The sequence below is a fragment of the Pipistrellus kuhlii genome, unplaced genomic scaffold (assembly GCF_014108245.1).
Source record: "Pipistrellus kuhlii isolate mPipKuh1 unplaced genomic scaffold, mPipKuh1.p scaffold_m20_p_6, whole genome shotgun sequence".
NCBI lineage: Eukaryota > Metazoa > Chordata > Mammalia > Chiroptera > Vespertilionidae > Pipistrellus > Pipistrellus kuhlii.
In genome coordinates this window covers 65,226,037-65,252,970 of record NW_023425562.1, presented here as the reverse complement: position 1 = coordinate 65,252,970, position 26,934 = coordinate 65,226,037, and the positions used below count along the sequence as shown (strand labels likewise).

Below are 26,934 nucleotides of genomic sequence, written 5' to 3'. Positions count from 1 at the left end.
ACTTTCAGCACGTTTTAATATGTCTCTTGGCCTTCCGTATATCCTTTTTGGAAAAGTGTCAATAGACACTGTTCAATTTTCCCACTTTAGGTCCTTTGCACATTGTTTGATTGGATTGTTTATCTTTCTTTTGTTAAATTGTATGAGTTCACTGTAAATGTTGGAGATTAAACCCTTATCGGGTGATAACATTGACAAATATGTCCTCCCATGCAGTGGGCTTTCTTGTTATTTTGTTGATGGTTTCTTTTGCTGTGCAGAAGCTTTTTATTTTGATATAGTCCCATTTGTTTACTAGTATTTTCTCCTTAGTTTCCATTGCCCTAAGAACTGTATCAGTAAAGATATTGCTTTGGCATATGTCTGAGATTTTGCTGCCTGTGGATTCCTTTAGTATTTTTATGATTTCTAGTCTTATGTTTAAGTCCTTTATCTATTTTGAGTTTATTTTTGTGTATGATATAAGTTGGTTTAGTTTCATTTTTTTTGCATTTGTCTGTCCAATTTTCCCAAAAACATTTATTGAAGAGACTATCTTGAGTCCATTGTATGCTCTTGCCTCCTTTGTCAAATATTAATTGAGCATAATGGCTTAGGAAGATTTCTGGGTTCTCTGGTCTGTTCTTGTGCCAATACCATTACCAGGCAGTTTTGAGAACAGTGGTTTTGTAATATAGTCTGATATCTGGTATTGAGACCGTCCTATTTTGTTCTTTGTCAGGATTGCTGTGGCTTTTTATTTTATTTTTATTCCATATGAATTTTTGGAGAGTTTGTTTTAGGTCTGTGAAATATAGCATTGGTATTTTAATGAGTATTGCATTGAATCTATAGATTGCTTTGGGTAGTATAGACATTTTAATGATGTTGATTCTACTAATCAATGAACACAATCTATTCTTTCATTTGTTTATGTCTTCCTCTATCTCTCGCTCTCTCTTTTTTTTTTTAAAGTCCTGTAGTTTTCCAAGTACAAGTCTTTTACCTCCTTAGTAAGTTTACCTCCTAGGTATCTTAATTTTTTTGTTGCAATGGTAAATGGGGTTGTTTTTCTAGTTTCTCTTTCTGTAAGTTCATTATTGGTGTATGAAAGAGTCATAGATTCCTGGGTGTTAATTCATAGTGTTTTCTTATAATCCTTTATATTTCTGTGGTGTTTGTGGTCACTTCTCCCCTTTCATTTATGATTTTATTTATTTGAGTGCTCTTTCTTTTTTCCCCTTGGAATATGGTTAAAGGTTTATCAATCTTGCTTATCTTTTTAAAGAACCAGCTCTTGGTTCTATTGATTTTTTTTTTTAGACAATTTTTTAAAATTTCTTCTTTGATCTTTATTACTTCTTTCCTTCTATTCATGTTTTTGTTCATGTTTTTCTTTAGTTCTTTTAAGTGTAAGGTTAAGTTGTTTATTTGAGAATTTCTTGTTTACTGCTATGAATTTCCCTTTAAGGACTGCTTTTGCTGTTTCCCATAGATTTTAGGTTGTGTTTTCATTTTCATTTGCCTCAGGTATCTTTTGATTTCTTCCTTGACCTTGTTGCTAATCAAGCCATTGTGTAGTAACATGTTATTAACTTCCATGTGTTTGGGTGTTTTTTTAGTTTCTTAGTTGTTTTTCTTATAATTGATTTCTAGTTTCATATCATTGGTGGTCAGAGATGACATGTGGCATGGGGTCTCAGGGCATCACCAGTGCTTAATATGATTTCAAACTTCTTAAATTTGATGATACTTGTTTTGTTGCCTGACATGTGGTCTGTCTTGGAAAATGTTTCATGTGCACTTGAAAATAATGTATTCTGCTGCTTTGGAGTGAAATGATTTAAAAATATTAATCAAATCCATCTGCTCTAATGTGTCATTGAAGGCGACTGTTTCCCTGTTTTTTTCTGTCTGGAATATCTATCCAGTGTTGTCAGTGGTTTTTTTAAAAATCCCATACGATGGCTGTATTACTCTTCAATCTCTTCCTTATGCCCATCTATATTTACTTTTTATATTTAGGTGTTCTTTGTTGGGTGCACAAATATTGACAAGGGTTTTCTCCTATTGTTATAATGATTCTTTATTATTGGCCTTCTTTGCCTCTTTGTATAGCCTTTGCTTTAAAGTCTATTTTGTCTGATATAAATATTGCTACCCAACTTTTTAAGTATTTCTATTATATGAAATGTCATTTTCCATTGCTTTACTTTCAGTTCAATCTGAAGTGGGTTTCTTTCTTGTAGACAGCATGCATATGGGTCTTGTTTTTTCTTTTTAATCCATTCAACAACTCTATATCTTTTGTTTAGAACATTTAAGACATTTACTTTTAAAGTGATTATAGTAGTTATGTAGTTATTTGTAGGTCCTTGTTTTTCATTACTTTGAATATTTTATGGCAGCTTGATATGGTCTGATATATTTCTGTTGAGAAATCAGCTGAAAGTCTTATGGGAGAAGCTCTTAGTTAACTATCTTTCTCTTGCTTCTTTTAAGCTTCTCTCTTTGTCTTTAATCTTTTCCATTTTAATTATGATGCATCTTGGTGTGGACCTCTTTGAGTTCATCTTTTTTCAGATCTGCTCTTCCTGTATTTGGATGTGTTTTTCCTTCACCAGGTTAGGGAAGCTTTTAGTCATTATTTCTTCAAATAAGTCCTCAATCCCTTGCTCTTTCTCTTCTCCTACCGGTACCCCAGTGGCATGGATGTTGTGATGCTTGATATTTTTCCAGAAGTTCCTTAAACTATCTTCATTAAAAAATTTTTTTTTTCTTATTGTTGCTCTGATTGGGTATTTTCTATTATTTTATCTTTCAATCTGTATCTAATCTTTCTTTGATTCCTTCCAATGTATTCTTCATTTCCATTATTCTGTTCTTCATTTCTGCTTTTTTTTGTTGTTGTTAAAGCTCTCACTGCGTGCATCTATTCTTCTCCTAAGTTCCTTAGGCCTCCTTATAACCATTGTTTTGAACTATGTATCTGGTCGATTGCTTTCTTTCATTTCATTTAGTGTTTTTTTCTTGGAGATTTTTTTGGTTCTTCCATTTGGGTCATGCTTCTTTCTCTCCCCATTTGGGCTGCCTCTCTGCGTTTGTTTCTGTATTTTAGGTAGTTCATTATATAGTAGTTGCCTGTGGGGCCCAGTGGTGCAGTCTTCCTGATCACCTGAGCTGGGTGCTCCAGATGTGTCCTTTGTGTGGCTTATGTGAGCCCCTCTGTTATATTGAGTCTTGATTTCTGTTTCCATGTCGGGGGGAGTTGACCCTCAGGCTGGATGGCTATGAGGTTTGGTCACGACCACAGTGTAAGAGCTGCTGTATGGGAGCTGATTCCATAAAAAAAAAAAAAAAAAAAAATTCTCCCTAGCATGGTGTGGTGCCTGCTGAGGCATTCCTTTGGTGTGCTGCTTGTGGAGCTAATTGGGTGGTGCCCTTTTGTGGTCTGAAGCCAGCCCTTGGGTGTGCTGGTTCTGGGCCTTTTGGGAGGGACTCTGGTACAGGTCAATGTCGACACAGCCTATGACCAGTCCTAGGCTACCTGTTAGGAGCTACAAAGTGATCCATAGTTGGTATCTGCCTCTACTGAGTTTGGATGCACATTGGAGGGGCCAAGCTGGATTCGAGGTCTGCTACCACAAGTGCTGGGTCTGGCACAGATCAGCAAATGGCCCAAGGCACCCTGTGATTTGCTGTCACCTGCCAGCCTCCCCTTAGGCTCACTGAAAGAGCCTTGGGCAGTACTTGAGTTATATGTGGTAGGTTCTCAGAGAGTGGTGAGTGGTGTTCACCAAGTTAATTCAGTTTCAAATTCAGTACTTGTGTTTGGTCAGGGGCCACTCAGCTAAAATCTCAGGTACATTGAGGCCAGCTGCCACCTGCCTGGGGCCTTTGCAGTGGCATGGGGTCCCAGGGCATCACCAGTAGAGCTAGTAGAATTCAGCAGGCTAAAGCAGATTAAGATTTTGCTCTGTAGAGGGAAGGCTTAACACAGGAAATGTGTTGCTTGTTGATCATGTAAGAGGATGACCCTCGCCCTGAAGCTGCACAAGTCAGTTTCTCTGTGCGTCTCTGGCACCTTGTGAGCTTAGCTGGAATTCCTTGAGAGCTATTCAAGAATGCTGCCATCCTGGCCCAGGCTGGCAGCCACTGACAGAACCTTCAGCCATAGAAAACTGATTTTCTAAAGAGAAAATAGAAAGGTTATTAGGTGTTCTTATATCCAGTTTCTCCTTAGTTTCAGCAAAGCCAGATACATGAAAGTAGAGACTTCTAGCTAAATTATACTTTATTTATGCACATCTGTTATACTCTAACCCCACAGTGGCTCCACTGAAGGGAGCTGGTTTGTGGGAGGTAGACAAGGAGCCAGATCTGGGTCTCCTGTAGCCAGAGATATTATTCCATGTTTAGGATACTCAAAGATGGTAAAATCTTATGCTGGCATTGCTGTGCTGTCATGGAGAGCATTAGTCATCTGCTTTTCTTAAGTGGATGCTCACACAAACTTAATGTTGCCCACAAACCTAACAAAGGTATATTAGAAAGTTTTGGTATGTTTTCAAAAAAGGTATTTCATGCTTATTTTATTAAGATTATTCCACCTTACCCCAGTTTTAGGATGCACTTATATGTTTGCAATTATTCTTTTAAAAATATATTTCTATTTAGTTCAGAGAGGAAGGGAGAGGAAAAGAGAGATAGAAACATCAATAATAAGAATCATTGATCAGCTGCCTCCTGCATGCCCTGTATTGAGGACCAAGCCTACAACTGGAGCATGTGCCCTGACTGGGAATTGAACAGTGACCTCCTGATTTATAGGTCGGCTGAGCCACACCATTAGGACTGAGATTATCCTTGATTTTAGCTATTTGATATTGAATAATTCTGTATAGAAGAAAAAAGTTAATGAGGTAAGTAGCAGATAGTGTCTTTTGCCTAATTTCAGAATTAGAGTGAAGGTTAGAGGCTTAATTTTCTGGTGGGAAATATCTGAACTTTGTTTTAAGGGATTTCCACACCCCCCCCCCTTTTAAACTAGTTTACATGTGTTATTTAATCTAATTCTTACCATAACTGTGTAATAGTCATCTCCAATTTGTAGCAGAGAAAAATAAATCTTTTGACATTAAGCCCAACAGTGATTACTATATAGTTTATTGGTTACTTCAAGAAAGCCTTATTTCAACGTTTTCCTTGACACATGTACTCTCTATTCTAACTTTACATACATATATTTATTCTAAGGGAACCATAGTTTTTATAGTTGTTTTTAGACACAATTTTGTCAAGGAAGTAATGCAAATAGTGTGTTTTAGTCAAGGACAGTAGGTATATGTATATCTGTGTGGTGCATATGCTTTTAAGTATTTATGGAGTGTAAGAGCATAATAGTAGTTCTATATAGTAACAGTCATTGTGTGTTTTTTAAACTTTTTACAATTTCATTTCTATATAAACAAGTGTGAAATTATTAGGGCCAAAATACCAATGTTTGTCTTTCACTCACTGTATCTACACTTCATAAAAATGCTTAAATATTACTTCATCATCTTTAAATTTGCTTTTCAGTATGTGAAATCTGTGAACCAATTCTTGAATATTTATGGAGCAATCCTGATTTTTGCAGGTGTTGTAAGCCCTTGGGAATATTTAGCTTAATTTAGAACAGTATTCCCTATTTTTTTGCTTGGTCTTTCATTTTTAAAAAACCAAGTTACAGTAAATCTATCTATGTATAATCCTTTTGAATCTTTCAACAGTAGTTTGATTAGGCATATGTGTTCTCATAGTGCATGCTATCCTAACTGAAATGCAAAGAGAATTGTTTAACAGTGTATATCACAGTGTAGATGTTATGTGTCCCTGCAGTAACATTTTTGTTTTATAGAATGCTTGGATAGGGTCAGCAGTCTCAGCTAATAAAAAGTGAACTAATAAAGGATACTATCAACTGTAAAATAAAATTAAATAAAATTAAAAAATTAGAACAGAAACAAGTAAAAGAGAAAACAAATACAATGGGGAAAAAATGAAAAAAAATACTGTTTCTTAACATTTTTTGTTGTCAATGAGCAGAATTATTTTATAGTGTCTATTTGTATGAAAGCTGTACATTTCTAAAACACACACACACATATAAGATTATTAATTTAAAATACTTTTCAAGAAACTAGAAACACCATTTAGAAAGGACATATTCACCCCTATGTTCATAGCAGCACAATTTACAATAGCTACGATTTAGAAACAGCCTAAGTGCCCATCAGCAGATGAGTGGATTAAAAAACTGTTGTACATCTACACAATGGAATACTATGCTTCGGTAAAAAAGAAGGAATTCTTACCATTGCAACAGCATGGATGGAACTGAAGAGCATTATGCTAAGTGAAATAAGCCAGCCAGAAAAAAGATAAATATCACATGATCTTACTCATTTATGGAATATAATGATCAATATAAATTGATGAACAAAAATAGATCCAGAGAGAGAGAAACATTGATCAGACCATTAAACCTCATAGGAAAGGTAGGGGAGGGTGGAGTTAAGGGGGAGAGATCAACCAAAGGACTTTATGCATGCATATAAGCCTAGTAACCAATGGACACAGATGATGGGGAGGTGGGGGTGAGGGCATGAGGGGGAGGGAAGGGGGGTAATGGGGGAATAAAGACACATATGTAACACTGTAATCAATAAAGAAATTAAAAAAAATACTTTGTAATATGTTCATGGCGGTGTGATCATGGTGATACACTGCCAATTGAGAGTTGAACAAGGTGGAGTTTAAATCTTTTATGCTGACATATGTTAGTCTTAGGTGGTTTAAGCTTCCCATTCAGCAGCTTTGTGCCTATGAAATTATTTGCCTCAGAATGAGTAGAACAGGCATTTGGGTGATAATGGTCCAGTATGATGCCATCATACCTGCTTCTCAGGGTAGGGTTCATGGACCAGCAACAGCAGCATTACTGGGAGGTGGTTATATGTACAGTCTGGACCATTCCTAGATTCTTCCATCAGAATCTGCATTTAAACAGATTCTCCAGGTGGTTTGTATCCATTTGGGCACATTACAGTGTGAAAGGTCTTCCTGTAGACAACATAAGACTTGGTATCTGGACAAGAAGCCAAAATTTCTTATCTGAGGTTGCCGGGATATAAAGATTTAGGAGTTATTTCTTAGAATAATGAAACAAGTTGAAAGTACATTTATCTTTAAGGTTACTCATTCACTTTGATACTTTCATCTTATTCACCAAAAAAGATAAACTTGATTTCATCCATACCAAGTGAGCAACCCTGGCTATTGTTAAGTCTTCCCCTGAGAAGTGGTATCCTCTGAATTTGAATGAAATTGAGTCTTGAGAAAAGGAGATGGAAGACTGTGGCCCAGGCATTAGAATGGCGTAGCGTATACCATCACTCGCTAGGCTTGTTTTGTGATGTCAGGGATGCAGACATACTTTATTCCATCCTGATTAATGCATAGATATGTCCTGAATGTCTGTCATGTGCAAAATGAAACAGAGTGGATCTAATCTTTCCTCAGAGAGTTTACAATCAGGATAGGGAACTATCCTAGAAAGTCAGGCAACCTGTCACCGGCAGAACCATGGTATCTGGGATATGGCCTTGTGGACCCATTGGCAAGGCTTCTTCCACCTGTGAAGGGAGAGTAGTAACTCATTTCAGTCAGTTATGCCTTTTCCATCAAGGTATGTACTGTTATATCAGTGTATTTAAGGGGAAGTAGAATTCCGAACAAGAACCAAAGAAATGCAAATGCCTAGATGTACCTTCTCCTAATAGACTTAATGTAATATTTGTTGTGGCATACTCTGTTTCTAAATTTTTCAGTTTGCTTTAAGGAAAAGTCTTTTGCTTTAGTTATTTCAAAACTCCCTTCAATTTTGCTCAACTTCTGAGATGGCTGTAGGAGCTCATTGACTTTTCTGGGGATTTTATTTAAAAACTTCTTAATAAGAGGTCCCTCTGTACAAATGAAGCTTTGCTCAGGAGTGTGAGCATAAGCCACACGGACGGAGGGGCTGTTCTTGTTGAACCTGCCTATGTTGAGCTCTTTCATGTATATTTGGGGTTGGGGATGAAGATAGAGGTGTTAGGTTCCAGCACACAATTGGAAACCAATGTCCTAGTGTTAAGAACACCACCAGGACTGCTATTAATATAGAAAAATACATTTTTTTCATGATATCTTTTCCTGCCTCCATTCTGATTTTTATCCTGTAATACAGTTTTTCTTGCACAGGTGACCCAGAAATCTTCAAGATAAGAAGTGAGCTGGCTTTAGTCACTACATGTGAAATGCCTTTAAGCATATGGGACTTGGGACAAGACACAGAAACACAAAAATGCCTCCCAAGAACATACGTTTTTCTGACATGCAATTGTCAAGCATATTGCTAGACCAGAGATGGGGCCTTGCCATAAAGTTTCTCACAGGCAAGGAACTAGAAAAGAAAATTATGGCATAATATAGCATACTTTGAGATTTTAAATACCATTCTTTATATTTACTATGCTAACTCTTTTACTTTTAGAAATTTGTATATAATTTCAAAATACTAATAATGGCATTTCACTTATGCCACAGATATCTTTTCCTCTGCAAAATCTCATTATGAACTTAATTCTTGAGACTAGGAAGGCACTGTGTTATATGATAAATCATATTAAAAAATTTTCCCTCCCTTAGAAAGGCATGTCAGACTTATTATGAAAAAAAAGCTTTTGTTTAGGATTTTTCAGTGGATAAAACATATTGTCTTGAACAGAATTTATTTTTATTTTTTATTTTTAAAAATATATTTTATTGATTTTTTACAGAGAGGGAGAGAGAGGGATAGAGAGTTAGAAACATCAATGAGAGAGAATAATCGATCAGCCGCCTCCTGCATACCCCCTACTGGGAATGTGCCCGCAACCAAGGTACATGCCCTTGACCGGAATCGAACTTGGGACCTTCCAGTCCGCAGGCTGACGCTCTATCCACTGAGCCAAACTGGTTCTGCTTGAACAGAATTTAAATGGCAACTTGATAATAGATCACTTTAGGAGATTGCTAAATGTTTCACTTAAGGATTAGCTCAGATTTTATGTCACGATTTTACTAGAAATTATTATGTAGTTATATCACAGTGTCACACACCATGCTTATGAATGCCCATTTGTTCTGCAGGAGAACGACTCAGGCACTTTGGACACAGTGGGCGCTGTGGTTGTGGATCACGAAGGGAATGTTGCTGCTGCTGTCTCCAGTGGAGGCTTGGCTTTGAAACATCCAGGGAGAGTTGGACAGGTGAGTCATTGGGTTTTTAAACTAGCTTTACAAGTTAAAATATGCCATTTTCTAACTCACAAATTGTAAACTGTAGAGATCTTTTTTCTTTAGAAGAAAAATATTGTTCTTTAACATTTATTGTATATAATAAAGATGTAATATACAAATGTCTTTACACCGACCAACCACATAATGACCAGATCACAGATCAGCAGGAGGGTGGGGCAGTGAGCTACTGGCTGGCTACAAGTGGGCAGAGAGCTACAGGAGGGAGTAGGGCAGCAAGCTATGAGGAGGAGGTGGGAGTAGAGGAGATGGGGGGAGGTGGAGGGAGGAGGGGGGAGAAGGGAGCTACAGGAGGGCAGGGCAGCAGGAGGAGAGCTACTGGAGGGCGGCAGTGAGCTACTGACAAGTTACTGGCACACAGATTTGTGCGCAGGGCTACTAGTGTAGCATAAATCATCAATCAAAAACTTTTAAAGATTCTTTCTAAAATAAATTCTCATAGTAATAGGGCTCTTTCTGATCTTTACCACTGCTAATCCTGTGTTTTACTACTTTGGACATGCTGGGCATATAGTAGACATTTAATAAATGTGTGTTTTCTTTCTTTGTGTCATTCTTTTTAGGAGCAAGCTCTGCCTGACTATTATTACTGCTTGCTTTTTAGGTGGGAAAGTGATTTTAGAGTTACATTTTGTATTCCTTCCATTCAAGGAACATTTGACCCCCTAGATTGCTCCTCTGATTGAGCATATCAGCTATTTTATAGACTAACCAGTATTTCTGGTTACCACATATGATACCATTCAAGAAATCTGTTTATATGGAGGGTCTAATGTATGTGCAACTGGCTTATTTCCAGTTCACTTGCACATCTTCTCCCTTCCCCCTCCCCTTGCCCCCTATCATCAGCCTCTAGGGCTATACTGAGGATAAAGTTTAACAGTCTTTGATCTAGGAAGCTTTCTGAGTAGTATAAACCAATTTGGCACATTGCTTATAGGCTTAATAAATATTTGTTAACTGAACAAATGAATCAGACACCATCATGGAATCTGTTAAAGTAGTTGCAAGGGTATGGTTAAGCTCAGTATTTGGATCTTATGTTACATGTAAAGCACTACTTTGCTGCTCTTTCACTTTATTTCTTATGTTTAAAGAAGAGTTGATGCCACAGTTGCTTTGGACATGGTGGTTAGTGAATGCTGGCAGCAGAGTGATCTGATTCATGGAGGACATCTTTGCAAAGCCTCAAGTGTTGTTCCCTAATCTGCCCCTTATTGTGGATAAACTACTTGTGGTCCTTTGGGGGAAAAAGGAAGGGGAGAACAATTAATTTTGTGCAATTCTTTGTCTACTGTAGAAGGGGATTTATGGGGACTCATTACTCAACATGTGTACAATGCTTTGAACTCATTATAAAAAGCCTTTGTCTGGTCATGGCATTTTTCCACATTATAAAGTCCTGTGTATTTGTCGAGTTTGGAATAAGAAAACCAAAGTTGGCATGTCAGTTTAGTTTTGGATACCTTGGTGAAGAAGGAGAGAAAAAAGCCAGCAAGTCCCCTTCATAGCTTTGCAATTCCCATGACTTTCTCACTGTTTTTTTGTTTGTTTTGGTTAATAAATAGCAACAACCGAATCAAGGATAGTTCTGGACTGTGTTAGCAGGATATTACATGAAATAGTCTTGAAGCCATTCTGCCACTGCAAAGAGGACTCTCCTGGATAAAGAAATACTTCCGTAAAGCTTAATGTTTATTTGCTCCACTTGGCTAGTTTATGAATGCACAGTTTGTAAGAGATGAAAACTCAGGAAAGGGTGTGGAGGAGAGAAGACAAGGTACTTGTAGCAAAATACAGCTGCTTAATTAGATTATATTGCTTGGAAAAGGAGATGTAATTTGCCTAGCCTGGAAATATGTAAGCATCAGATGAGAGGTAAAGAACTGTTCCTCTTGATAATCAGGATAGAGTATGATAAAATACACATGCAAATTTTTTTATTTACTTCTTTAAAAAAATTATATATATATATATATATATATATATATATATATACTTTATTGATTTTTTACAGAGAGGAAGGGAGAGGGATAGAAAGTTAGAAACATCAATGAGAGAGAAACATCGATCAGCTGCCTCCTGCACACCCCCCACTGGGGATGTGCCTGCAACCAAGGTACATGCCCTTGACAGGAATCGAACCCGGAACCCTTGAGTCCACATGCTGACTCTCTATCCATTGAGCCAAAGCAGTTTTGGCCATGCAAAATTTAAATGTGCTAAAACTAGATACTTTTAAATATATTTAAATGTGCAAATATTTAAAATTTTTTAGCATATTACCCTTCTTTAGATATATAATAACAGTTTAAGTTTTTAAATATATCTGCTTCTAACTAAGTGTAAAATTAGCAAATGTGATTTCCTTTCCAAAGGTAAAGAAGTGGTTGTGGATATTGAAGAGATGAATCCAGACATTTTGGGTGGCATTAATTGGAAACAAAATAGGAATGATTTACTCATTCTTTTATAAAATGGCAATTTGAATGAGAACTTATTTGCTTCTTCAGTTTACTATAATAATTAGATGTAAAACTGGACATGAGCATGAAATTTATTATAGTCTTTGCTTCCCTATCCCTCCCCCCTACTCAAATACAAATAGACAGTTGAGTTAAGTTGAGTGGTTAAGAGTATGGACCTTTAATCTAATTCCACCTTTCCATTTACCAGTCTCCTTACTATGGACAGTATTCAATGTCTTTAAGCTCTACTTTTCACAGCTATAAATGGAGACAAATAGCTACTTTCTCCAAAGTTCTAGAAGATTAAATGACATAATTCATTAAATTACTTACCATAGTCCCTCATGATAACAGCTATAGTTTTTGTTTATGCTATGTGTGACTGGCATGTTAATTCACATGATACTACAGCACTAGGAAGGAGGTATTTTTATTATCCTCATTATATAAAAGAGGAAACTAAAACTCAGAGAAGATTAAATAATAATAATAATAATAATAATAGTAATATAATTTATATGACCTAATTTTACTGCATGATAATAGCTTCAATAAAATTTACTACCAAAAAGAAGGAAACTTTTAAAATTGTTTATTTTAGGCCTGCTTAAGGTTGCTCTATTTTATCGAAAGAAGTGGATAATTGAGAGACAATCTCTGATTCTTTTATCTTACCTGTTTCTTAGCCCAAGCAATTTCAGAAAGTCACAAAATAAGACAACTTTAGGTCATAAAATTGAGAAGTAGCCCAAAGGGAATTTGCTTAGAAGAAAAAAGAGTAAGAATAAATGTTCTGGGTTTCTAAGAGGTATCCTTGTGCCCTTATTTAGAGTGTGTGTGTGTGTGTGTGTGTGTGTGGTGTGTGTGTGTGTGTGTGGTGTGTGTGTGTGGTGTGTGTGTGTGTGTGGTGTGTGTGTGGTGTGTGTGTGTGTAGGGGGAATGGAAGGACAATGGGCTAATGTGCAGGGTTTTCAATGAAGGAAGAATGGGCCCTTCTCCTGAGGTCATGTGTTCTCTGAGGCTTTGGCTGACCCAGCAGCTGTCCTAGGCAGTGCCAGAATGGCTTATCATACAAGTCTGCCAGTTTTCTTATGAAATCCATGTGCTGAATCCCTTCTGTAGACTTTCAGTTACCACTCTGACCAGCCGTCTTATGTAGTTAGGAAGCATAGTGTTTTCAATGGCAGTAATATCTTTCTTCTGTCTGCTATATTGGAAGTTTTGTGTTCAGTTCTTGGTTTAACTTTTTTTTCTTTCTTTTTTGCTTATTATTAAAACAGCTTTATTGAGATATAACTCACATATCATATAATTCACCCATTTAAAGTGTATAACTCAATGGTTTTTAGTATGTTGAAAAGATATGTGACACCATCAGCACATCCAATTTTTTATCCAAATCATCTTTTATGTTTCTACATTAAAGATTGCTTTAATGCAATTTCTATAGAGGATGCTTTTCTGATTTTGTATGAATTTTTTTTAAACTTTGCCACCTACCCCCACTCGTGCCCTCACCCCCCTAGTATCTATGTCCATTGGTTAGGTTTATATGAATGCACACAAGTCCTTTGGTTGATCTCTTCCCTTTCCCCCTACCCTTCGCTGCCTTCCCTCTGAGGTTTGAGGGTCTTGATCAGATTTACTTTTAAGAGGGCTATATTCATGACAACTGGGGATGGCAACTGTGGGTCACAAGACTTTATCTCCAATTTTCCTTGGTTTTGTATTTTTTAAGGAGGGTGACTAGGAGAGTGGGTGTGTGGTGTGTGTGTACATTTTAAAGTCTTGAGGAACGGTTTACAAATCTAGTATTCTTCGAGTGAGAAAAGAATAATCAGGACTCTAGAATAGCTGTTTTTAAAAATTCAGAGATCTTTAGGAAGAGGTTAGTACATTTCCAGAGAATAGAACCAGTACTAGTGGGTGAAAGTTATGATAGAGCAGATATTCCTACGCAATTGAAGGAAGAACTTTTCGCCAATGGGAAGTGTCCAAAAGGGGGATTGTTCCCTTATGAGATAGCGAGCTTCTCAGATTCAGAAGTGTCTGGGATATTTCATGGAGATTCCTGCTCTTGGTAGAATATTAGAGCAAATGAGTTCTAAAGTCCTTGTAAGAAAGAATAGAATGTAATAGAAAGCTAACGTTTGGTTACCACTGTCTTCTTTCTCCAGTCCTCAGAAAAAGTGAGCTCCTAGAAAATAACAGTACTATTTTATGGGAATATCTTTTTATTCCATCAGTCAATCTGGATACTGAATGTATTGTCATGGGTTACCTCTTTCTTCTTTTTGAAGAACTAATTTAAATTTTTTTAAACTTTGTATTGAATTCCGCATATTGCTATGCCAAGTTAGCCATTTCCTTACTGATTGACATTTAGGTTGTTTTCAATTTTTCATCCTCACCAAACATGTGTTATTTCACGTTGTTGTATTTTTCTAGATAACTATTTAAGTTTTTTTTTTTTTTTTTTTTTTTTTTTAAATATAAATCTGCTTCTAACTAAAGAGTGGAAAATTATCAAATGTGATTTCCTTTCCAAAGGTAGAGAAGTGGTTGTGGATATTGAAGAGATGAATCCAGACATTTTGGGTAGCATTAATTAGAAACAAAATTGGAATGATTGTCCCATTCTTTTATAAAATCATTGTAACTTACTGCGTTCCTAATGATTTGAGAATTATAACGCTGCCCCAACACTTCACAAAGTTATTACCTTAAACAGGCTCTTTTTCCTCATTTCTTTATACCTGGCAGAATCTAGCACAACAGTGAGCATATACTGGGCCCTTTGGTACATAATTGTTTGCAGTTCCTATTGTTCCACCTAAGGGAGGCATGGGAAAGGTTCTCCTCAATGGGGTTTCCTAGAGCATGGCAGAAGAACCACTGGCATCACAGCCTTCCAGGGCCCTGATGAGTGTAGCCGATTCCTGGCCTTGTCCCCAGACCACTGGCCTAGAGTATCTGGGAACCAAAGGCTCCTGTCACCATGCTCACCCCAAAATTTGACACACACCTGGTCTGACAACCACTGTTGTAAGGCAACCATAATGATTTCAAGGGGCCAGAAGAGCGATTAACTGACAAATTACAATGGGGGAAGATTTTTCAGGCGAAGAAAAAGTACTATTGATAAAACTAAGAAACATTCTTTTGCTATTTTCCGAAAATTTTTAAATTACTGCAATAACTGAAAATATACTGTTAGAATGTTATTTGGATAGGTTTTATATAACCTCTGGTATTATTTCCTGGCTGTTATACATCATTACGAAATTTATTAGATGGGTATGATTTTGCCCTCCGTTGAAAGCCAGTAATCCTGTATAATAAAACGCTAATATGCAAATCGACTGAACCATGGAATGGCCAGTCTCTATGACGTGGACTGACCACCAAGGGACAGACACTCAATGCAGGAGCTGCTCTCTGTTGTCACTGTGCTCCCACATGGGGAGCACCACTCAGCCAGAAGCTGGGCTCACAGCTGTCGAGCGCAGCGGCTGTGGCGAGAGCCTCTCCCACCTCCATGTCAGTGTTAAGGACCCCTTGGGGGATGTCCGACTGCCTCCGAGGGTTCCTGGACTTCGAGAGGGCACCGGCCGAGCTGAGGGACCCTCCCGGACCTCCTCACCCCTAATGTCGTGCACTGGGCCTCTAGATACTTATAATATTTCTGTAATATTATATTTATCTATTTTTTTTTTTCCTAGGCTGCTCTTTATGGATGTGGCTGCTGGGCTGAAAATACTGGAGCTCATAATCCCTACTCCACAGCTGTGAGTACCTCAGGTATTTGCTGCTTTCATGGCCATTTTTCATAACTTCAACCTTGTAGCTTATTTAATGATTAAAAACAATATTTTTATGTAAGCATGTGCTAAGACACTGCACAGAAAAGAGCACTGTTGTATAAAAAAAATCTTTGATATTTGAAAGCTTTTAAGGATCATTTCACAATATAAGTATCACAGTGTAAATGATTTCCTAACATTTCAACACAATTCTGGAGTTAACTATAACTTAAGATATGTTGTTTTTTTTCCTCTGAAATGACTCATATTAGTGCCAAATTTAGATCACAGACATAAAAGTAGCAAGGCATTTCAAAACTAAGAGATATTCTCTTGAGTAAAATGTTGACATAAAACTTACAAGGTGTATTTCAAAATATATAATTTATGACATACAATCCTTTGCACTTTTAATAAAATGTACATTTTCTTTTTGTACCTGTATTTAAAAAGTCATTATCAAATAGAAATGAGTGTGTGTGTATATGGGTGTATGTGTGTGTTTGGGGGGTGATGGTGAATTTTAATAGCTGAATGGTTGGTGTCTAGATCCAAGTTTTTATGCGCTTGTGCCAGATTACCGAAGCCTTTTCTTTTAATGTGGTGATATGCATGGTTGACAAAATAATACTGGTTTATATTGACAAAATAATATTGGTTTGGTTCTACCTATCAAGCTATAGCCCTAGGCTCTCCCCCCCAACCCCCATGACTTCATAGTAAGGAAGATTGATATGCCTGCCTCTCCTTCCGTTCCCTCTTCAATCCAATGGCCTTCTTCTCACGATAACTTGACTCTTTCTGAAATCTCTGATGTTGGTGGCTGTTTTCTGTAAGTAGCATAGATTCTGGGATTTTTTTGGTTTGTTCTGCTTCTCTGACCTGCTCTATCTTTGCCTTTTTCACAATTCTTCCCATTGCTGACAACTGCAGATTTGGGCCCCTTCTATTGTATCTTGCCTTCATCTCACTGTGTGCATTCTCTTGGTGATTTGGTATTATTGCTGTGTTCCCATTTCAACAGTTATCTCTTAGGGTTTATTTGCTTCTACTCTGGACTTTTCCCTTGAGGCCTATGTGAGTCATTACCTAGTTTCTGTTGGACATGCCCCTGTGGATGTCATGTATACATATCAAATTCAGCAGACTCAACAAAATCTTTTTCTTATTCCCACTTCTTGGCCATCTTTCTCCTGCATTCCCTCATCTCTTTTGCCATCATTATTTTGTTCTTTGCTCAGACTTGAAATCTGGATACCATCCTCATATACTTTTGCTTCTTTTTATTTCTACTTATCTGACCCTGTCATTTCAGGTCCATGTTATTCTGCCTGCCTATTGTAGCAAGCAGTCTCCTGACCTAGATTCATTCCTTTTTTTAAAATTTTCTTGAATTCAGAGAGACAGGGAAAGAGAATAAGAAACATCAATGATAAGAGAGAATCATTGATTGGCTGCCTCTTGCACGCCCCCTACTGGGGATTGAGCCCGCAACCTGGCGTGTGCCCCATCTGGAATTGAACCCGGGACCCTTCAGTCCGAAGGCTATCCTTCTATTCATTTAGCCAAACCAGCTAGGGCTAGATTCATTCCTTGTATTAGTGGAAAAATTAGACTGTCAGCCAGTGGTCTATCAGGTGAAGTCCAAATGCAAATTAATGTTGAGTCTAAACCACAGTAATATAATTGCAAAAAAGTTGTTTTCTGTTTTTTAATTTGAAGAGATGAGTATAATTTTTAATTTAATACTGGTAGCACATGGAAACCTATACACTTAATATTTAAGAGTTAGCTTGTGCTCATAATTAAGTATGGCCCTATGTCTATGGAAAATTGTAGTATTTGAATAAACTAAAGTTTAAAATAGATAATTCATTATTTCATCTTTATTTTCTTCAAAAAGTATCAGTTTGTATTATGTGTCAATTTTATTGTTGGCCAATATGTTGTTTACTAAGCTGGTTTGTTGTTCTTTAAGTGTTACTCTCATGTCTAGATATTAGGAAGCCTAGATTCTACATTTAAGCTGAAATTCTGAGAGCCTGTGTGTGCCATGTTGGAAAAGAAACTCAATTTCCTTAAACAGGCTCCTTTCTTTTTTAAATTGATGATAAGGAAGTTGGGTTAACAACACATTTACTGGATTTGATTCTGTTAACTAGGTGGATAAAGCTAAAATTATAAAATTAAGGTATTTTCCTCTTTCCCATGGCTATTTCCTTCTTTGCTCAACTTGCATTAATTGAAGATAGTTTCATATGACTAAAGATAAGTTTAGGTTTCTAGTTCATGACATCCATTGTAGCTTTTTAACTTGGATGCCCAGCTCACCTTGTTACATCCTTTCCAAGTTTAAGACTAACCATCATCAGCCCATAGAACCTGAAGATATTAGAGATGGTCTGCAGTTCCTTCCATCCATGAGTCTTGGTGTGACTTCTTTACCCTTATTTTTCCTGGGGCTGTTGCTATGAGGTTGACAATGGGAACACATGGTAGAGTTGGGTGTTTAGGTCATAAGAAAGGAGGAGCCGAAAGTGGTTTGGCTCAGTAGTAGAGCATCGGTCTGCAGTCCAGTTTGATTCTGGTCGGGGGCATGTACATTGGTTGCGGGCACATCCCCTGTAGGGGGTATGCAAGAAGCATCTGGTCGATGTTTCTCTCTCATCGACGTTTCTAGCTCTCTATCTCTCTCCCTTCCTCTCTGTAAAAAATTAATAAAATATATTAAAAAAAAAAAGAAAAGAAAAAAAAGAAAAGTAAGGTGGAGCACAGAATTTCGCAATTGTATGGCCAAAATAAAAAAGACTTGTGCTTTATGCTGTTGCAGAAAATCCAGAGACCTGGCCTACATTTTAGGTTTTTAGTTTTGGAAGGTGATACTTGAAAGGCAGAGGGAAGACAGTTAGTTATGGTCAGGGTAGTGCTCTCCCAAGGCTGCACAGGACATGGTCATTAGCCTGAGGGATAAACTCCAGCATCTTGCTCTCATCACTGGGTGGGGAGCAATGAGTAGGGAGTGAGGAAGAGGTTAGGGTGGCAGGGGCTGACCTTGCAAACTCTGACTAATGTTCTGGCCTCAGGGAAATTTGCCTAGCTAGGGAGGAGCAGAATAGATACTTGGGTCCTTGTTTAGACTTTCACGCATTGACTGTGACCAGGGCAAGGGATTACTTGTAAAACAGAAGAACTATCTACTTTAATATTTGTGAAGATTTAATGAGTTGACATATGAAAGGTACCTAACAAATTTCTTGGTCCTGAGTAGTGGTCATTATTTAACTGTATTTTGTTGAATATAAGTCACCATCTTTTATAATATGCACCACTATTTAAAAAAAAATACTTGTTGAATCTTTTCTTTTCTTTTTTCCTGTGTTAAAGACACATAACATGAGATCTACCTTCTTTACAAATAGTTTTTACCATTTTAACCACTTAAAAAATCTAAGTATAGTTGGCATACAATTTTCTATTAGTTTCAGATGTACAACATAGTGATTTGACATTTATATACCCTACTAAGTGATCACCACAATAAGTCTAGTAATCATCTGTCATCGTACAAAGTTGTTATAATATTCCTGACTACATTCCTTATGCTGTACACTATATCCCCATTTCTTATTTACTTTATAACTGGAACTTTGTACCTCTTAATCCCCTTCACATTTTTCACTCACTCCCCTACCCTTTTCCCCTCTGGCAACCATCAGTTTGTTCTGTGTTTGTGACTCTGTTTTGTTTTGTCTGTTCTTTGATTTGTTTTTTTAGATTTCACATATAAATGAAATCATACGTAATTGTCTTTTTCTATTTGCCTTATTTCACATAGCATAATACCCTCTAGATCCACCCATGTTATCACAAATGACAAGATTTTATTCTCTTTTGGTGGCTGAATAATATTTCATTGTGTGTATGTATCACATCTTCCTTATTCATTTATCTATCAAAGGACACCTAGGTTGCTTCCATAACTTGGCTATCCTATCTAATAAAGAGGGGATATGCTAATTGACTACCACACACTCACAAGATGGCAGCATCCACAGCCACAAAATGGCAGTGCCCAGTCTCCTCAGCCCTGCTCATCCAGCCGGAGTACCCCAGTCCTCTCAGCCCCACCAGGGGCTGGCAGGTGCCGTGCACCTTATCCAGCCAGAGTCCCTCAGTCGCCTCAGCCCCGCCTCATCCAGCCTCAGTCCCCCAATCCCTTAAGCCCCGCAGGAGGTGATTGGGCAGCAGGGGAGAGCAGTTGGGGACAATCATGCTGGCAGGGGAGAAGTTAAGTGTCAATCAGGCCAGCAGGGGAGCAGCTAGGGGGCTCAGGCTGGTGGGCAGAGTGGTTAGGGGCAATCAGACAGGCAAGGGGTTAGGAGCCAGCAGTCCCGGATTGTGAGAGGGCTGTCCGACTCCTGGTTTAGACCTGATCCCTGTGGCAGTTGGACATCCCCCGAAGGGTTCCAGATTGGAGAGGGTGCAGGCTGGGCTGAGGGACACTCCCCTCCCCACCACCGAATTTTGCGTACCGGGCCTCTAATTGAAAATAATGCTGCAATGAACACAGGGGTGTATATCTCTTTTCTTATTAGTGTTTTTGTTTTCTTTGTATAAATGTCCCAAAGTGGAATTACTGGGTTACATGATAATTCTGTTTGCAATTTTTTAATGAATTTCCATATTTTCTGTAGTGGCTGTATCAATTTACAATCCCACCAACAGTGCATGAGGGAAGGTTCGTTCTCTCCCTCTCTCTCTCTCTCTCTCTCTCTCTCTCTCTCTCTCTCTCTCTCTCTCTCTCTCTCTCTTTTATATCCCTGCTACCACTTGTTATTTGTCCCTTTTTATTTTTTTTTATAATAGCCATTTAGACAGGTATGAGGTAATATCTTATGTGGTTTCGTTTTGCATTTTCCTGATGATTAGTGATGTTGAATATCTTTTCATGTGTCTGTTGGTCATTTGTATGTATTCTTTGAAGAAATATCTATTTAGGTCCTCATTTTTAAATCAGGTTGTTTTTTTTGATGTTGAGTTTTATAAGTGCTTCTTATATCTTGAATATTAACCCCTTATTGGATATATAATTTGCAAATACAGTTGTGCACTACATAACAACTTTTCAGGCCATGATGAACCACATATACAATGGTGATATATTATATAGCCTAGTTATGTAGTAGGCTATTTCATCTAGGTTTGTGTTAAGTACACTTTATGATAAAATTACTTAACATTGCAGTTTTCAGAATGTACCCTTTTCATTAAGTGACATATGACTGTATTATCTCCCGTTCACTAGGTTGTGTTTTCATTTTGTTGATGTTTTCCTTTGCTATGCAAAATCTTTTTAGTTTATTATAGTCCCATTTATTTATTTTTGCTTTTGTTGTCCTTCCCTGAGGAGACATATACAAAAAAAAACACTGTTAAGAGAAATGTCAGAAAGTTTACTACTTATGTTTCTTTTATGAGTTTTACTAGAGGCCCAGAGCGTGAAATTCATGCATGGGTAGGGTCCTTAGTGGCTGCTGGCTGCTGGCTGTTGGCTGGGGCCTCCTTTCCCCAGCTGCCAGCCAGGGCCTCCCTTCCCCAGCTGCCTGCCACGGGCTGGGGCCTTCCTTTGTTCTGTGCTGCCCCCTGGTAGTTAGCACACATCATAGTGAACAATTGAACTCCTGGTCAGTTGAACTCCAGAGGGGACACTTTGCATATTAGATTTTGATATATATAAATGGTTTCAGGTCTTACATTGAAGTCTTTAATCTATTTTTGAGTTTATTTTTATATATGGTACAAGAAAGTGGTCTAGTTTCATTTTTTTTTTTTACATATATCTGTTCAGTTTTCCAGCATCATTTAGTGAAGACACTGGTTCTTCCCTATATTATGTTCCTGCCTTTTTTGTTGTAGATCAAATGACCAGATAAGCATGGGATTATTTCTGGGCTCTTTATTCTGTTCCATTGATCCAAATGTCTGTTTTTGTGCCAGCACCATACTGTTTTAATTACTACTTTGTAGGGTAGTTTGAAATCAGGGTGTGGGATACCATTAACTTTGCTTTGGCTATTCAGGTCTTTTGTGGTTACGTAAAAATTTTAGAATTATTTGTTACAGTTCTGTGAAAAATGCCATTAGTATTTTGATAGGGATTGCATTGAATCTGTAAATTGCTTTGGGTAGTATGGACATTTTAATGCTAGTATTTTTTTCCCCAGTCCATGAGCATAGCATATCCTTTCATTTATTTGTGTTGTCTTCAGTTTCTTTTATTAATTTCTTATTTTTTTTTCAGAGTACAGGTTTTTTTACCTTCTTGATTAAATTTATTTTAGGTATTTTATTCTTTTTGATGCAGTTGTAAATGGGACTGTTTCCTTAATTTCCCCTTCTGATAGTTTATTATTGTGATAGGAACCCAACAGATTTTTGTATACTAGTATTAATTTTGTATCCTTACAGAATTCATTTGTCTTAATTTTTGTGTGGAATCTTTAGGGTTTCTTATTTATAATATCACTAGAGGCCTGGTGCACAACATTTGTGCTTTGGGGAGGGGTCCATCAGCCCAGGCTGCATCCTCTTGCAGTCTGAGATCCCCTGGGGGATGTCCGATTGCCAAAGCGGTGGAAGAGGCTTCCGCCACTGCTTCCGCCATCGCTGCTGCGCTCGCCAGCCATGAGCCTGGCATCTGGCTGAGTGGTGTTCCTTCTGTAGGAGCACACTGACCACTGGGGATAGTTCCTGCATTGAGTGTCTGCCCCCCCCCGGTGGTCACTGCATGTCATAGTAACCAGTTGTTCCACCATTCAATCAATTTGCATATTAGCCTTTTATTATATATTGTAGGATGTTATCTACAAATAGTGACAGTTTTACTTTTCCTTTTCAATTTGGATGCCTTCTATTTCTTTTTCTTGTCTGATTGCTATGGCTAGAGCAATACTGCATTGACCAAAAGTGGTGAGAGTAGGCATGCATGTCTTGATTCTGATCTTAGAGGAAAAACTTACAGCTTTTTACCACTGAGTATAATGAGTGGGTTTGTCATATGTAGCCTTTATTGTGTTCAGGTATATTTCCTCTATACTCACTTTGTTAAAAGGTTTTATCATAAATAGACGTTGACTATGGACAAATGCATTTTCTATGATATTGTAATATGACAAGAGGTCTGGTGCATGAAATTCGTACATGGATGTGTGTGTCTCTCAGCCCAGCCTGCACACTCTTTAATTTGGCACCCCTTGAGGGATGTCCGACTGCTCCAGGACTACTGGCTCCCAACTGCTTGCCTGCCTGCCTGCCTGATTGCCCCTAACCACTTCTGCCTGCCAGCCTCATCACCCCTATCCACTTCCCTGCCAGCCTGATTGATGCCTAACTGCTCCCCTGCCAGCCTGGTCACCCCTAACTCCTCTCTCCTGCAAGCCTGGTCACCCCTAACTGCCCTCCCCTGCAGACTTGATCACCCCTAACTGCCCTTCCCTATAGGCTTGGTCTCCCTCAACTGCTCTCCCCTGCAGACCTGGGTCTCCACCAACTTCCCTTCCCTACAGGCCCAGTCACCCCAAACTTCCCTCCTCTCTTGACCTGGTGACCCCTAACTGCCCTTTCTTGCTGGCCTGATCCCTCCCAACTGCCCTTCCTTGATTGCCATCTCGTGGTGGCCATCTTGTGTCCACATGGGGGCAGCCATCTTATGTGTTGGAGTGATAGTCAATTTGCATATTACTATTTTATTAGATAGGATTTTTGTCCTTTGTTTTGTTACTGTGGTGTATCATGTTGAGTGATTTGTGGGTATTCAACAATTCTTGCATTCCTGGAATATATCCCACTTGATCAGGTTTATGATCCTTTTAATATATTGTTGAATTATGTTTGCTAATATTTGTTGAGGATATTGCATTTATGTTCATGATTGATATTGGCCCATATTTTCATTTTTTGTAGTATCTGTCTGGTTTTAGTATTGGAGTAATGCTGGCCTTTTAGAATGAATTTGGAAACATTTCTTACTCTTTAAATTTTTGGAATAGTTTAAGAGGCTAGTTATTAATTCTTTTTTAAATTTTTGGTAGAGTTTACCTGTAAAGACTGATCTTGGACTTTTGTTTGTTGAGAGTTTTTAATTACTGATTCAATTTTGTTACTGTTAATTACTCTGTTCAGATTTCAGTTTGTTCCCCATTTAGTCTTGGAAAATTGTATGTTTATAGGAATTTATCCAGTTCTTCTATGTTATCTAATTTGTTTTGCATAATTGTTTATAATATTCTCAAGATCTTTTGTGTTTCTGTAGTGTTGGTTGTAACTTCTCTTTCATGCCTGATTTTATTTATTTGGGCCCTCTCTTTTCTTCTTGATGAGTATGACTACAGTTCTTCTCAATATTGTTTATCTTTACTAAGAACAAGCCTAATTTCATTGATCTTTTCTGTTTTTTAAATTTCTATTTTGTTTATTTGCACTGTGATTGTTATTTCTTTTTTTCCACTAACTTTGAGCTTTGTTCTTTTTTCTAGTTCTTTTAGGTGTAACCTTAGAATTTTTGAGATTTTTCTTGTTTCTAGAAGTAGTCATGTATCACTATAAACTTCCCTCTTAGACCTGCTTTGGCTCTTTCCCATAGATTTTGGAACATTGTTGTTCCATTTTCAATTATCTCAAGGTATTGTTTACTTTCTCTTTGATTTATTCATTGGTCCATCAGTTGTTTAACCTACGCATGTTTGTGTTTTTCCAGTTTTCTTTTTGTATTTGATTTCTAATTTCATACTGTTATGTTCGGAAAAGATTCTTCTTGTGATTTCAGTCTTTTTAAATTTATTGAGACCTGCTTTGTGGCCTAACATGTGCTCTATCCTGGAGAATGTTTTATGTTCACTTGAACAGAATGTGTATTCTGCTGTTCTTCTATGAACTGTTCTATTAAGACCTTCTAACTTACTGTGTCATTTAAGGCCACAGTTTCTTTTTTTGGTTTTCTGTCTGGAAGACCTATACATTGATAAAAGTGGGATGTTATTGTAATATTGTATTACTTTTAATTTCTCCGTTTATGTCTGTTAATGTTTATTTCATATATTTAGGTTCCCCTAAGTTGGTTGGTTAGATATTTACAAGCCTTATATCTTTTTCTTGGATTGATTCCCTTATCATTATGAAATGTCCTTTTTTGTTTCTTGTCTTAGACTTTGTTTTAGTCTATTTTGTGTGATATAGGTATTGCTACCCCAGCTTTCTTTTTGTTTACATTTGCATTAAAAATCTTTTCTAATCACTTCACCTTCAGTTTGTGTGTGTGTGTGTGTGTGTGTATGTGTGTGAAAGAGAGTCTGAAATGAGTCTCTAATAGGCAATATATGGATCTCACCTTTTTATTCATCCAGCCACCCTATGCCTTTTGATTGTAGCATTTAGTCCATTTACATTTAAAGTAATTATTGATAGGTATATCCTCATTGATATTTTGTTAATTGTTATCTGATTGTTTTGTCATCCTTTTCTTTCTCTTGTAATATCATGACTTTTTTTTTTTTTTTTGGTGTTATGTTTAAATTCCTTTCTCTTTACTTTTGGTGTATGTATTAGATTTTTGGTCTGTGATGATCATTATCAGCTTTTTGGTGTGAAAATAATTTGTTTCAAGTTTTCTTTAAGTGGTGACATAAACTCTTCTAGAAGAAAGGGAAGTATGTAGGTATATTTGTATCTACTGAATGCCTGGCACAGGGCCTTGCATTTAGTAAATTCTTAATAGACAAATTAAATTAATATGTGCATATGTATGGACAACAATATTATATTATAATTATTAAACTTGCTAAGTGACTAGTATAATTAAATTAATAACTAAATTAAACTAATTTAATTATTCCAACCATTAAAAAGAAAGGATAATAATAGGATTGTGATGTTAATTATTGCTAAAATGCCAATCATATTGTAATATATAAATGTATCAGATTAATATGTTATACACCTTAAATTTACACAATGTTATATGTTAAATATATTTTAAATAAAAAAGAAATGCATATGTGATTCCTCCCTCTTCCAAAGGGTTGCTTGTCTTTTCAAAAAGATTATTTACCATGAAATTTATTTAAATAGCATTTAAAAATTTTTTTAAAATTTTTATTTTATTGATTTTTTACAGAGAGGAAGGGAGAGGGAGAGAGAGTTAGAAATGTTGATGAGAGAGAAACATCGACCACCTGCCTCTTGCACACCCCCTACTGGGGATGTGCCCGCAACCAAGGTACATGCCCTTGACAGGAATCGAACCTGGGACCCTTCAGTCTGCAGACTGATGCTCTACCACTGAGCCAAACCGGTTTCTGCAGCATTTTTTAATTTGATTTAATTTGCCAAAACTATACTTCGACAGTTTTTCAGTTAACACCTCATATGCATAATGTAAGATACATCTGTGGTCTCTCACTGGCTATGGAAAGGTAGAATAGATTGATAATTAGAAGGTCAGAAGAAGGAAAATAGAAGGAGGTTGAATTTATGCTCCAGTTGACCTTAATATTGGTCTTTAATTACTTGTTTTTGCAGTCTCTTTTATTTTTAAAGAGAAACGATGAGTCCAGGGTTTAAAAAATGGCAGCTGACTAGAGATCAGGAGAAGTAGGCTTCAGTTCCCCTTCTTGAAAGTGTACTGGCATGAAGGAAGGACTGCTACTTTGCTTCTGGTCTGAGGCCAGTGATGTCTGATTTTCTAGGTCTTTTATTTTCCAGGTCTTGGCTCTGGGTAGTCCTAGAAACCTGAGATCTGTGAGGGTGTGGCCATGGCTTACCAGGAGCATGTTTAAAGGTGGGTGAATTAAAAGTATATAGAATGAGACGAGGCTGTGATAGAAGAGTCAGTGAGAGACATTGCTGAGACATTTACCTGTGCCATGTGGTCATTGCTTTCTGGGGCCTAAAAGGCAATGGGATGGCAGGCAGGAATCCATGTTTTGCTTCCTTTCTAGAAGTAACTGTTTCTTCTCTTTAATTCTCCTGTGTGTCACAAGCATTTTTGATGGCTTTGTCTCTTGAGTAATGTCTTGAATAAAGTCCTGTTCTACTCAGACTCAGTGTGTAGGTCACCTAAGCGGTTTAGCCTCCCTTTCAATTTTCTTCCCTGTTTTATAGCAACCCTTCAAAGTGAAACTTCAAGGGGTTGTCTGCACTTGAGGTTCATTTTTTTCTCAGTTCTCTCCTCTAATTTACTCTTAAAATCTTCCTCAATCAGGTCTTTTCCTTCACCATTCCACCAGTCTGTTCTTGTCAGGATGTAC

The 26,934-nt window shown here is 37.3% G+C and overlaps 1 protein-coding gene across 16 annotated transcripts in view; it reads left to right on the top strand.

Annotated features, from left to right (window-relative positions):
* The window catches only part of TASP1 (taspase 1), a 233,348-nt gene that overhangs the window by 96,895 nt on the left and 109,519 nt on the right, over positions 1-26,934 (top strand). For 6 of the 16 annotated variants that reach the window (XM_036418435.2, XM_036418430.2, XM_036418431.2 and 3 more), the window contains 3 exons: positions 9,193-9,312; positions 15,551-15,616; positions 26,390-26,465. In XM_036418435.2, coding sequence (XP_036274328.1) covers positions 9,193-9,312; positions 15,551-15,616; positions 26,390-26,465 — 262 coding nt within the window. Of the gene's footprint in view, positions 1-9,192; positions 9,313-15,550; positions 15,630-26,389; positions 26,466-26,934 lie in introns of all 16 variants that reach the window. The other 10 variants (XM_036418444.2, XM_036418436.2, XM_036418433.2 and 7 more) reach the window with 2 other exon arrangements.